Source organism: Anas platyrhynchos, chromosome 16, assembly GCF_047663525.1.
Source record: "Anas platyrhynchos isolate ZD024472 breed Pekin duck chromosome 16, IASCAAS_PekinDuck_T2T, whole genome shotgun sequence".
Lineage (NCBI taxonomy): Eukaryota > Metazoa > Chordata > Aves > Anseriformes > Anatidae > Anas > Anas platyrhynchos.
Window position 1 is genome coordinate 5,494,930 of NC_092602.1, and position 13,494 is coordinate 5,508,423.

Here is a 13,494-nt window from a genome sequence, read left to right on the forward strand (position 1 = left end):
ACGGGGACAAAGAGATGATAGCAAACACAGAACTGACAGCCAGAAGAAGAGAAGAAAAGCAAAACAACAACAGGAGCGTCAAGAATGCTGTCAGATACTTTCAGAACGCAGTGGGTGTTTGCAGAAATCACCGCCAAGTTTGAGCTGCTGCTGTCAAGGTGCGACAGGCAGAGCGCCAAGGCCCCCAGCACCCTCTCCCCCGACTGCCAGCCCCTTTCCCTGTGGCTTTCAGCACGGATCTCTCTCCCCCAGACAGCTTCAGAGAAAGGTCTCCAGCTCCAGGGAAAGCTCAGGGCTGTAGCTGTATGATTTCCTACCCAGGGTCAGCCTAGCTGTGGCAAAAAGTGTGAGACAAGGAGAAAGGAGCTCAGCCTCGGGGCCGTTTGCTGCTGGGCAGGCCTGGAGGGCAAAGTGCTGGATGGGCTAACGTCAGGAGCGAGCTGCTCTCGGGCTAAGTCAGAACGGGGCTGGAAAAGCAAAGCAGAGGCAGCTGCAAGGTTGTACCCTCTGACCTCCTCTCCGACTCCTCGGCCATTTTCAGTGCCAACATCTCTGCCTCTAGCACCTTCTGTTCCATCAGCCGCTTCTCCTCCTCCGTCCGGATGGCCGTGGCTTTGATCCGCTGCATCTCTTGCTCAGCCTCTGCTGCTTTCTGAGCCAGGAGCTTGGCCTCCTCCTCTGTGATCTGAGCCTTCTCAGCCAGCAAGTCTGCTGTCTCTTCAGACCTCATCTGAGAAGGAAGGCACGTTAAGCACACCGAACATCTCCCAAAACACGCTCTCAGCCCCCGGGGCAGGGCCACCACGGCTCCTCGAGCCCCTCTCTCCCCCTTCCACAAAATCCTGCAGCCTCCAAGACCTGGATGTGCCCAGGCTCTGTCCCAGCTCATTTTTCTCCGTGCTCGTGCCCCAGCAGGCTGTCTGGATGCAGTTAGCTCCAGCCAGCCTCCCGGTCGCTGTCCGCCAGTGGCAGTTTGAGAACAGCCACACAACAGTCGCAACGTGCCTCCTGAAACGCTTCAGCAGCAGAAAAGAGTCGGGAACAGCTGCAGTGCCTGGAGAAACAGCCGCCCAGACACTTACCAGAGCCTCGTTGGCCATCGTCGCCTCCTCCTTCAACTGCATCAGCCTTCTCTCCAGCTCATCCCTCGTCCTCTCAGCCTCTTCTCTCATCTGCTTCTCTCGGGCCAGGCGCTGCCTTTCCATCTAGGAGAAAGGAAGAGGGGAAAAGGGAGAGACAACACGCGTCAGAAATGCTTTTTACAGGACCAGAAACCAGACACTGCTTGGGGCTTTGGGCACCGGACTGCGCAGGTTGCTGCCCCCCAGGGTGCTGCAGGAGGTTGTATCCCCAGACAGCATCTCCCAAGCAGCTCCCTGGAGCTGCAGCTCTGGCTGGAGTTACTCACGGCAAGGCGAGCAGGCTCACGGGCAAGCTGAGGGCACCTTCAGAACAGCCGAGACCGACACGTGGCCAGGCAGGAGCCTGAAGGATGCTCTGACAGCTCCTTCCAGACACACACGGATCCACCCTGGCGTGCCGCACGCTCCTCTCCACTTGGAGAAGAGGCTACGAAAATCGTGGCCACGAAAATCGTGGCCACCTCTACCCGTCCCTACCACAACCACCCCCCTGCAGCTACAAAAGGAGCTGCAGAAAACAGCAACGCTTCCCCAGGAGGGGGAAAAGCCAAGTCGTGCAGCCACAGCGTGCCACGCAGCTGCCTCCCTGCTCGCCCAGTGGCCAAGGGGAGCCATCGGGTTAATTAACACGCCGGGCTTGAGTGCTCCAGCACCACGGGGCTGGGTGCATTATAAATATCCACACCACACCCCGGGCTCGCAGTATCGTGCAGGCCACCTGCCGGGTTTAATAAGGGAAATAAGTGTGACAAGACATTTCTCGGCTCCTCGGACACCGACTGCGCGTTCTGGAAGCAGGACGCCCACTGCTCCGGCTCGGCTTCCTTCTATTAAAGGCTCCCTTCATCAATTATCGTTACGATCTGCATCCTGCTCAGGGCTGCCATTAACAAGGAGTCCTGATGTAAAGGGACTGTTTGGAACCAGTTAACAGCTGTGGATCCTGGGGAGGGAGGAGAGAGCGTGCCAGATAGCACGGTGGCTAGCTCGGGAGTGGGCAGCCAGCCCAAGCAGAAGCCTGACCCCTCCTGACGAGCACCAGAGCTCTAAATTGGAGAGCTCCGGGGAAGAATTAAGTTCAGCTCACCCTCAGCACCCCCCTCACCTCTCCCAGCAGCCCAACACAAGGTCTCAGCTCCAATTTGCGTTACCCAAACACTTCCAAAAAGCTCACGAGACCAAAACCTGTCTCTGAAGCCCTGCTGCCCATCAGAGCTGCCCTGCTTGCCCTCGCAGCAGGACTCGTGTCCTGTCCCCTCCTGCCACCCCAGGAGGGAGAAGCGCTTCAGGAGGTGCATGCAGATCGAGCAGCTCAGCCCTAGCTCCTCCAGCACTCCGTGGACATGCTCGAAGCCAAACGAAGTGCATCAAATTAGCAGTCCCTTGAGAGCAAGACTCTCCTGGTGCAACTGGCTGCTTCGGCTTCTGCTGCTGCTATCTAGCGGCTCTGGTGTGAAACAGACATTTATATTCCGAGCAGCAGCGCTCAGATTAGCTGTGTGGGTTTCAGTGAGTAGAAGAGGTCTACGAGCAGAAAACAATGATTCATACAATCCAATTTGCTGATATATACTCATTGGCTACACGCTGCTGCCTCCGAAGAGCAGTTTTTGCTGCCTGGGCTGACCTGCGGCAGATAACGGAGGCCAGGGTGGAAATTAGCATGCAGGCTGCACGCCCCGTCCCATCGGTGCGCATTCCATCACTGAGTCATTAAAAAAAACGAGATGAAGAGCCACAGCAGAGCACAGCTCCCCCTCGCAGCCCCTGCTCCAGCTACAAGCAGCCACCCCGGCTCCCGAGGCAGGGCAGGACACACAGCCAGCGCTGGGACAGCCAGGTTTGCTCTGCCCTCCCGTCCTCCCAGCTCTGCTCCCGACTTTTGGGCTGGATTCTGGCTGCCACCAGCCTCCAGAGCCAAGGGGAGAAGGACAGGCAGGGCGAGAGCAAGCTGCTAAGGAGAGCTGTTGGGCTGGCCCTTCCCTCAAAGCTGCTCCATGTGCTTGATGTCACGCTGGAGACTGTTCCTCCCCGAGTTCATTTGCATTTCTGACGCTGGCTCCCGGCCCGGCTGCACGAGATGTCTCTCACCTGCTTCCTGGCTTTCTCCTCCCTCGCCTGCGCTTTCATCTGCTGGACCTCCAACGAGTCTGCCTTCCTCCTCCTCATGAAGAGATCGTGGTTGCCGATACACAGCTGAAGGATCTATTCCAGGCAAGGGTGAAGAGCGGAGAGAAACAGCTGTAAGTGTGGTGACGAGGTGTTTGCACCCCTGACACAAAGAGCTACCAAACTGACCCCAAACTGAGCCCTCGTACCCACGAAGGGGCAGGGAGCAAGGCACAGCCTCAGTCCCCCACCAAACGCCCTGGCCATCAGCTCTTTGCTCCCTTTCCTGAAGCTCAAGGTTAACTCGTGTCTTCTCCCAAAAGGGCGGTTAAAGCACTCAGATGGGAAAAAAAAAAAAGAAAGGAAAAATATTTTCCATCGTGAGCAGGACCACTGGCAAACAGAAGGCTTATCCAGAGCTGCCTTGCAAGCCTTCAGGTATCCTTGCTGAAGGGTTTTGAGCCTCTGTGTGATTTCTTCTGCTACCCAAGGAGGAAGACGAGGGAAGTGGCAATAGCAGGGGAGGGTTAGCAAAGCTCAGAATGTTTTTAGTGAAAGCTCGGAATGTCTTTCAGCAATAATAGCAACTTCCTAAGCTCTGATTCTGTCCTGAAAGGACCACTTCGCATGCCTGTCTTTCATTTCACAGATCTCAAGGGACTATGGAGTCAGTGGAGTTACAGCACTACGACCCTGTTGAGTGCAGGGAATGAAGCTGTTGTGAGAAAGCCCCTCTCCCTCGTGGCATGCGAGTACAGGACAGCAAAGTTCCCGTCTCTCTCTCACAAGGCTGTGAAAGATATCCCCTGCTGCCTTCCACAGGGCCACTGTGCAACCTAACAGCACGCAGCTGCTCCAGAACCTGCATCAAAGCTCCAAAGGCTCCAAAGGACACCTCCAGACACTAAACCCTGAACACCAGCTGAAGCTGTGTCCCACACGGACACCAGGCAGAGCAGTTAAACGTGGTCCCCTCTGTCCTCACACCAGGAGAGTGTCCCAAGCAGGGGTCAGCCTTGGAAAAGCCAGGGCTACAATTCTGGTGTCAGTGCCTCACAAAAAAAGAGGGAAACCTACACCACAGGGCAGAAGGGAAGGGATCGGCAGGAGAAGAAAAGGAACGTGGAGCAAAGACTGGGGTGAGAAGAAGGTTTTACTTACTCCACGCTTCTGCCATGCAGGTCAGACGTACCCCTGAGAGCTCAGAAAGGGAGCACAAAAACAGAGGAGTGGGGGAGAGGTTCTGTGAAGGAGCTTGGCTTGATCTTCCCCCTCCTCTTCTAGAGGCTACGATTGAGCAGTAACCACTAACCAAATCACATCTACAGTCCATCCAGGCCAGCACGCTCCCTCCGAGTGCTCGAAGGAAAAGCCCCCAAAGAACATTGTCTCGTACTGCCTGCAGAAACAACTGCAGCAGACAATAAAAATTACTCTGTCTGTGGACTTACCAGCTTATTCACACGCAGCTTTGATGAATTGAATTTGAAAACATCAATCTTCTTGTCCAACGGCTTAATCGTAAACTGAAAAGGAAAAAAATAGAGCGGGACTGAATTATCTGAGTGCTCTGCATTTAATAAGAACGCCGCTATAAAAGCCTTACGGAAAGCTCTGGCTCAGAGGAGGTCAGCAGTGGCAGACAAACACGGCTGGGAGCTGTCCCCGTGGCTTTTAGCCAAGCAAGGGAACCAGGAGCAAAAGACACCAAGGAGATGGAGCAGCCGTGCCCAGCAGCCTCTGCAGATCACCTTGCACAGGGCAGAGGCAGCTCCGCAGCTTCCCAAATCAAGATGCTGCTCCCCTGAAAGCTGTCGAGGACTAAGAAGGGACAGCAGAAAATGAAGACGCCTCCAAAGGGAGGAAGAACCAGCCCAGCTACCCCACGGATGGGCAGGATTGAATTGGGAACAGGGCAATGGGAGCAGCTCTTCCTCCTGGTAGCACCTCCACTCGTAAGGGCTCCTCAGAAGGATTTTTCCGTGCATTTTGCTCTCCAGAACGCAGCCACGTCACGAGACTGCTCTGCAATTCAAAAAGCTTATCCCCTTGCTCTAACATGCACCGACACTCTGTGCCAACCGAGCAGCTCTGACCTTGTCCCGGGTTCACCCTCCTCCCTGCACCTTCCACTGGGATTCTCTCCAGAGGATCAAGGTGGCATTGCCAGAACCCAGAGTGCCTGTGACTAGCCCCTGGATAGGCTCTGAACCAACCAAAGGATACTTGAAGAGATGGAGTGCTCTGCAATCCCGCATTTTTCAGGAGGCATGCATGTATTTCATCACTCCCCCTGACGCTACAGAAATAACTGGCTGAAGAGCTAGTGCTGGAGCAGGCAGCCTCTGCCCATTACAGCAGCCCTATTTGTCACTACATTGTGCTGCCTGGAAAGGGCTCGGCACAACTCGCCCTGGCAGTGTTTTGTTTTGTCAGTTTAAGAGCCAATCTTTTAAGACTTTCACACAGGCAGACGTGCGTGAACGGCCCCGGGCTTCGGCTCCAGCAGCATCCACACCAGCCACCAAAAGCCACAGCAGAAAGAGGCCGGGGGAGGAATTGTGGTTCCACGCAAACAGTCAATCTCTGTTACAACAGATTGAATACCTCTGTCGTGTCGATGTAGCTGTCATAGCCAGCTATTAAGCCTGTTTACTATCACGTCAGTTCCACTTGTGGTCACCTTATTAGGCAGATTATTGCCCTGATGGAAGGTGGCAGGTCCTTTCCCCAGGAGAAAGATCTGTTACAGTTTTGTGTCAAGGCCCAGTAACGGGGCCCTCAATCCCCAGATTTCGGAGGCAATGCATGATCAGGCAGCCTCCACCGCACTGCTCTGCCACGGGCAGAAAAGTCTTTGGAAGTCATTGAGAGCTGAGCTGGTTTGCAAAGTTACGGAGCTCTTTGTTTTTGAGCAGGAAACCGAGTGAGAAGAAATCCAGCATGGCCTTTTCCCCCCAGAACTTCACCAGGCATGCAATAAATGCAGCCGATGAGAAACCTTTAGCTTTTACCCTGATCAATATCATGTCTGGATTGGAAAACACTTTAATTAAAAAGTTAATTTTCTCCCTTACCATGAAGGCAGCTGGTTTTCTTTCAGTCACAGATTGAAAAAATCGAGTGGATCGGTTTCCCGTCCGCAGCCAATTTTCCTGCTATTCTCCGCTGGCTTTGGTGGCCAACAATTCTGAAGATTTGTATTTACAGCCTGGATTTAATAAATATCTATCTTACAGTGGGCTTACATTACTCAGCCTCCTAAAAAGATTCCAGCTGTTAGGCCAAGCCCAGCCGCCTGAGAACCCAAGATATAACGATACGGCAGGAAGCAAGAGCTCTTCTCACCAGGAAGACCTCTCACTACAGCTCATAATTCAGGAGCCTGTACACAGTAAAGAAGGGATTTCAACTCCTGAACTGTGAAATTTGGGCTAAGCACATCAGCAGCAATTCCGTTTGCAAAAGAATTACACGGTGGGTTTGGAGGTAGTCTAAAACCAACCGAGAGAATAGTTCCCAACTGACCTCTCGTGCACCCACTCCAGGAAAGCTGCAGGAAGACCAAGAATGAAGGTTTCAGCTGGAGGAGCTGAGCTGCCCTCAGCTATGCTGGTGACAGCAAGCACAGCAGACAGAAGAGCTAAGGGAAGTGGTTTTAAATTGTAGTTGTGTTCTTACAGGTACTGCTCCCCGAGAAGAGGGGAGCTGGATCCTTACCTCCTTATCGCTGTAGGAGATGTTCCGGATCTCATTCCACGGGAAGGAGATTTTGGGGGTCAACCTGTTGTCTGGGTCGTAAATGTGAAGACCCAAGGCGTCAACTCCAAGGAGCAGTTCAGTGCCCTTTTTATTCTAAAGGGAGGAAAGACAAGAGCAGAAGACCCTTTTATTAGACTCAGAGATGACCTGACACGAACCAAGCCACTGTTAGCTTCCCGAACCAGCCCCGAGCAGCGACCCACGAGCATTGCACATTAAAAGGGCTTCTGCCTCCTCCCGGGCAGCAAAGCACACCGCAGCCACCTCCCACATCTGCTGCCTCTCACAGGCTCAGGGGAGCACAGGAGATGAAGACATCACAAGAGCTACCCCAGCAAGGAACCCTGAGCGCCTTGAAGACGTGACCCCCAAGCCGCACTCACCCTAATTGCAAAATAGTTCACTCCATACATCTCCAAGTCCTGAGCTATCTTCAAATACTCCATTTCTGCTTCGTCTCTGCCAGACAAAAAGAAAGGCCGGTTACAGCTGTTTGCACGATCAGAGCGGGTCAGATGGCTGCTCTTTCTGATCCTGAGCGCACACAATGCTTTAAAACCTCGCCTGCCTCTATCGCATGGGTCAAGCCTGTCTTTGCTAGCGGGATCAATAAAGTCCAACAGCAAATCCCAGCCTGCAGCTTGCCAGCATCTTAATGGCTGCTGCTGCCTGCCCGGCGAGACGCAGCATTTCAAGCCTGGCTTTGTCCCCCTCCCAATCCCTTAAGCATGAAGGGAAAATCTCTGCTGTGGGTCTGTGACAGAGGCTTGCTGGGATCAACCCCGCTGTTAGCAGAGCTCTTCCATCCCCTGCCCAAGCCTTAAAACTCCCTGGGTTGAGGGATCCTGACCCCCAGGCCACTCCAGCACACGCTCACCTTGCTCTGCCTCGGTGCTCTGCATACCAGGCTGTTATCCTCTCCTCCCACATCTCCGGGGTCATCTGGTATAGGTTTATTACCTGAGATAGACAGGGAGACAGAGACATGGGTCACTCTGCCACTCTTGTCCCAGTCCTCCAGCAGCACCCCCGAGCCCCCCAGCTCATCTGACAGGAACCTGCCTCTTCTCCCAGCAGGGCACGCTCAGCCCCACGACCTCCCCAGGGTCACTGAACCCTCCAAGCACACAAGCAGTCCCCAGGTCACTGAGAGGAAACAGAATGAAACTCTGAAAACCACTGGAAGGAAAATACTTGCTTCTGGGTTTATTAAAAAGTCAGATAAATACTGCATTCTCCTCCCTTGGTAGATCTTTTTGGGTTGTTTGCCTCGATAGGGAAGTCCAGCACAACCAAAGCAGGGGGCTCCCCGGCAGGCAGCCCCTCGGAGCCCCTCTCTGCATTACCCAAATGCTACCGAGCTCGGAAATTTGCTCCTCTGCTCCGTCAGGCTCCTTACCCGCTTTGGAAGCAACTCTTCCTGCGCCAGGAAGCCTCGCTTGTGGACGTTGGGATCGTAGTCCCCATACTGCAAAGAAGCAGAGACATCAGCATCACCAGCAAAACTCCTCACCCCACAAAACCACCCCCAGGGGAGCCAGCACACAGCCCGCTGACACCCTCCAGCATCACAGCCCGTCAGGGCTGCGGACGTGTGCTGCTCGGGGAATTTAATAAATGCATTTTCTTTGCCCCTCCTAATGAACAAACGTTTAAAATGAACGACAGGAGCTGGGCAGGCAACTGCAGGCTCCTCTCGGGCAGGTGTCAGCTTTTCTGCCAGAGGGGCTGCTCCTCAACGGGGCCGCGGAATCCAAATCCGATTTGGGAAGTGCAGGCAGTAATTACTGGCATTTGTTTAGCTTTACATCTTTTGGAGCAGCATAGCAAGTGACGGAGGACTCCAACTGCCTATTAGCAGATTCAAAAGGCGAGCGTCCCTGCAGTGCATGCGAAAATGAATCCACCTCCTCTACAGCACAAGAGGGCAGGAAACAGCCAGAAAGCAGCACCTCGAATAACCCAGCGAGCTGAAGCAGAGAGGATGACAGATGTGAGGCACGTAGAGGAAACGCCGCGATTTCCATTCACCTCCCGCTCCGATGCCAGGAGCTGTGTCGGGCTGCAGCCCCCCAGCTCAGCACCAGCAGCCCACAGCCCAAAGGATGCCTCACACCCGGCGAGCAGGGATTAAAGACACAAATATTGATTTGGAGCCAGTGCAGACGCAGAAGAAGCATGTCAGAGCCGGCACTGACTCAGGTTCCAATTAATCCACCAAAACCGCCCTGGATTTCCTTCGGGAGGGTGCTGAGCAGTGGCAATTCTCTGTCCCCCAGCTCAGAGCTCCTCAAACAGCAGCACACTGCGGGTGCACGTCTCCTGGACCCACAGCAAGAGGGAAGAGCCAAATAAAAACACCCAACTAGCGAGGGAAGCAACCCCGGTAACCTTGGAGAGGGGGGAAATAAATCATTGCTAGGGGATGAAAATGAGAGCAAATAGGATTAACGCGATTATTTTTTTTTGTTGTGATCTGCTCTGGAGATCCAAACCTAAGTATGGATTATGTGATTTTCATACGGTGAAAAATATTGCCATGTCCCAAAGGAATACCCGTACCGAGAGGGAGCCTGGCTGAGGACATTAATTATTCACAACCGAAAAAAATCAACAAATGGCTTAAGCATTGCAGTCTACGCTGGCTCAAGTGATTCAGCAAACACCCTTTCAAAGACCTTTCAATTAAATAATTACTTCCCAACTGTCATAGAATTTTAATTCCTGTTAATTGCATGGCACGGTTAATATTCATGGTTCCCCATGGAAGTTGCCTTTGCATCATTCATACCCCTGGCCTCTACTGCCACGGGCACGTTGGGCTGCCAGCTATTAGCACTGAACAGTGTTTGTTTGGGGTGAAAAAACAAACCCGAGACCCTGGGGCTAGCGCTGAAGTGCTGCAAGATCTGAAGTACGGAGAGCAGCAGGGCAGAGATTTGCATCTGAGGGGCAGGAGATGGAAAAAACCTCCCAGATGTTGGCATTTCGTGCAGGGACGCGTTACCCAACAGACCCGAGCCTTTCACTGCCCCCTGAAACCCAAATCATCTCCAAGATCTGAGAGTGGTGTGGGTGGCTTGATTGCAGGTCTAGAGGGGAAAACACGTAGTAATTCCCCAACCGAACACAAGGATGTAGAAATAAATAAGCTTTTTCCTTTCACAGCCTGCCTGCCTGCTCAGTTATTTCAGGTAGGTGGCTGAGCACTGGTGCAAACTTGGCTGTGGAGCAGCTGGCTACATCAGATGCGAGCACGCTGATGCTTTGTCAGGCTGCCACAGCCCTAATCATGCAAATCAGCACATTATTAGAGAAATTACCAGGCTCAGTGGCTGCTTTCTTGTCCAGAAAGGACACCATTGCCCTATTTAACGGGAAGGAGGGGACTCGCAACACCTTTCTTTGCAGCTCGGGGCTGGGGACACGCTTTCTGCTCCCCATTTCCCTGGAAAACAGCAGAAGGGGAAGCCCTGCCCCGACCTGGTTACGAGAGGGGCTGCAAGGAAAAGCCACGTCCAAAGCAGACGTGAAAGGAGCTTTAGCTAAGACAAGAAAAGGCACCCCTCTTCCATCTTCTCCCTACCAGAATCAAGATGTGCAAGGTGAGGAGAGGTGCCCTGCTCCCCGTCCACATCCTCAGCATTTACCCAGGGGCTCATTCGTTCTGGCAAGGGGACGTGTCATCCCCTGGGACCCTCAGCTTGGCAGGTTGAAGGAGAAAAAGCCAAGCGAGCGTTTCCTCACACGCTCTAATAAAAGCGTTGGGTGTTTCATACAGATAGAGATGGTTTTTTAAGCAACTCTTTTTCCCTGGCCAATGAGTCTCTCTAAGAAAATATGATTTCATCAATGCTTTATGAGAAGAAAGCATCTTTTTTTAGCGAATCCAAGCGTTCAAACACAGTATTGCTGCACACCACCCAGCGCTGGACTCAAACTGGGCACAGTCCAATGGGTTATGAGGAATATTAATTATCAGGAAACCCAGGAACATCAACAGACTACTTCCACCGAGCCTGGATCAGGCTCTCTTCAGACAACAGAGGCAAATCCACCATCCTTTGTGGCCAGCAAGGGAGGTCTCATGGATCAGAGCTGCCCTGCTGCTCCTTAGGGACAGGCAGAGGGGCCAGACCCAGCCACAGACACCCAGCACAGCACAGGCTGTGACTCTGCGAGCCAAAATCTCTCCCTGAAGAGCACCCAAAAGTTGCTGACTGTGCCCATGAAGCTGTGGCGATAACGTAGCTGGACTCCCATTGGGCTCCAGCAACTCCTCTTCCTTCCCAATGACATTATCTTTGCACACAAGCTGGAGATTAGCTGGAAAACTCAATTTAGTTCATGTTACATTACGGGGATAAATGACTTCTCTCCAGCAAGGCGTCCCCAACTCCGAACCTGGGGCTGCTCCCTCTGTCACAGGAGTCCCTCTGCTGCTGGCTGCTACATGCTAGCCAAAGGTGCATGCTCAAGTCAGTGCTCTTCTAAAAAAACCCTTGGCAAAACACTGACTGTGGGTCTAAAGGAGAATTCAGCCAAGGGATGAGGGGAACTTAATGACCACTGAGTTTTCACTCTGCCTAGCGAGGCCAAATATCCATAATCAAACCTCAAAGGGAGGAATCAGGGAGAGATCTCTACCACTGCAGCAACATCTACGGGGCAAATTGCAGCAGATAAATGAAGCTGTTCTCACAAGGACAAGCCGTGGAGCTGCCAGTCCCGTTGCTGGTTTGCTGCTGGCTACGACAGCAAAAGCAGGGAGCAGATTCCAAAAAGATGGGGCTCGGGGAATTCTAAGACACTCAAGCGGGCCCCGCAGCTCACAGGCTGAGCGCTCGCTAAAGAGTCCTGGAAAGAGAAAACAAAATCTGTCCAACGTCCAGAGGCAGCCAAAAATCAGCGCTGAGAAGGCAGTCGCCAGCACAGTCCCATCACGTGTGAATTTTTAATAACTTGCCTGGCCTCGGGAAGCAGGTGAAGCACAGCGCCTGGCTCCCAGCAGCCACGCCAGCACGCCCTGGGAACCCCTCCGTGCCTACCTTGGCTTGGACGGCGTAGGAGGCCAGCAGGACAGAAGCTTCGGGAGGACAGTAGATCTTCTCGTCCAAAATCTGCTTCTTCACCTGCCCCCAGACATAAAGGACACAGAACACATGCTCAGCGGAGCGGTGCAGAGCAGATGGCTGCGCTTCGTTTGAAACAGCACTGCCAGCCCACAGCTAACAACCTGCCCGACGCTCCTTACTGCTGGTGTCTCCGGAGGGAAGGGCTCAGCCTTTCACAGGCCACCTTTTGCAGACAGGTTTGTGAGAAGAACTAAATTTATAAGGTGGAAAATGACAACCTGTAACCCACGGCGAAAGGCAGAGGGAGAACAGAGCCCGCGTGTAGGTGCGGAGATGAAACCTTTGAAGGCATCAGCTGGGGGTTGGCGTGGTGTCTATACACAACGCTGAATTAAAATTAAAAAGCTCGCAGCTCAGCCCCTGAGCACGCCGAGGTGTCGCTCTGGGATATTCAGGCCTCGTTAGGAGTCGGTGCTCACCTGTGCTGGGGGGCAACTCGCTGCAGTCCCACGGGGAGCAAGGGGAGCTGCAGGTCTCCTCGGGGGTGCTGCTTCTGGCAGCTCCTGTGCACACCCCCGGGAGAGCCAACGTGCAGCTCCCCAGAGCCCCTGCTTTATGCTGCCTGGCTTCTGTGCGTTAAAAAATTCCACCCGTCACGTTCGGTGTTTTATGTTTTTGCACATTTAATTTTCCTATTAAAAAACACAGTGCCATTTCCCCAGGAGACCTGAACGGATCGTCACAGGGACGCAGCAGCACCCATCTGAACCTACGGCACGTTTTGCATCCCCAAAGTCACTTCCAGCACAATGCAGGAGAACCTTTTTGGGGGATTAAGGCAAACAGGGGACTTTCCAAGCTTGTGCATGTCCCTGTTGCTCTCACAAGGCACAGGGACACAGGCTCCTCTCCCATCATCAGAAATCCTGGCAGAAAAGTCTCAGTCTGCATTTTTTAAAACACAGCTTTAACTGCTTTTCCTCTCATTTCCTTCTTTTCAAAGATGCCAAAAGCATTTTTCCTTATCAAGCCTGAAACCCATGGCAAATTGGACATTTAAAAATAGCCCGAAGGAGACACCAGAGCACAAGACAGCCTCTGGAAATTAACAGCAGCATTTTGCATCTCAAGTCCTCTAGCTCTGAAGAACAAAGACGAACTGGGAGGAGCACCGAAGAGCCACTGAGCTCACGTCTGTGCCCGTCACAAAGGACAGGGCACCCTGAAGCCTGGCACACTCCTGCCCTCAGATCTTTTTCACACAACCCTTGATAGGAAACAGCTTCAGAAAATTGATCTTGGCTGAAAGAGAAAGCTTCTGTGATAGAAGCACGTCGTTACCAGCACTGCTACAGCATCACCTGAGCTGATTTATCGGGACACAACCTTTTGTGGAGTACTTGAAA

The 13,494-nt window shown here is 53.0% G+C and overlaps 1 protein-coding gene across 4 annotated transcripts in view; it reads right to left on the reverse strand.

Annotated features, from left to right (window-relative positions):
* Positions 1-13,494, reverse strand: part of NF2 (NF2, moesin-ezrin-radixin like (MERLIN) tumor suppressor) — a 32,741-nt gene that overhangs the window by 13,872 nt on the left and 5,375 nt on the right. For all 4 annotated transcript variants that reach the window (XM_038187598.2, XM_038187600.2, XM_038187601.2 and 1 more), the window contains exons 4-12: positions 12,062-12,145; positions 8,413-8,481; positions 7,891-7,973; positions 7,397-7,472; positions 6,972-7,106; positions 4,703-4,777; positions 3,234-3,347; positions 1,083-1,205; positions 513-730 (exon numbers count right to left, since the gene is read on the reverse strand). In XM_038187598.2, coding sequence (XP_038043526.1) covers positions 513-730; positions 1,083-1,205; positions 3,234-3,347; positions 4,703-4,777; positions 6,972-7,106; positions 7,397-7,472; positions 7,891-7,973; positions 8,413-8,481; positions 12,062-12,145 — 977 coding nt within the window. The remainder of the gene's footprint in view (positions 1-512; positions 731-1,082; positions 1,206-3,233; positions 3,348-4,702; positions 4,778-6,971; positions 7,107-7,396; positions 7,473-7,890; positions 7,974-8,412; positions 8,482-12,061; positions 12,146-13,494) is intronic.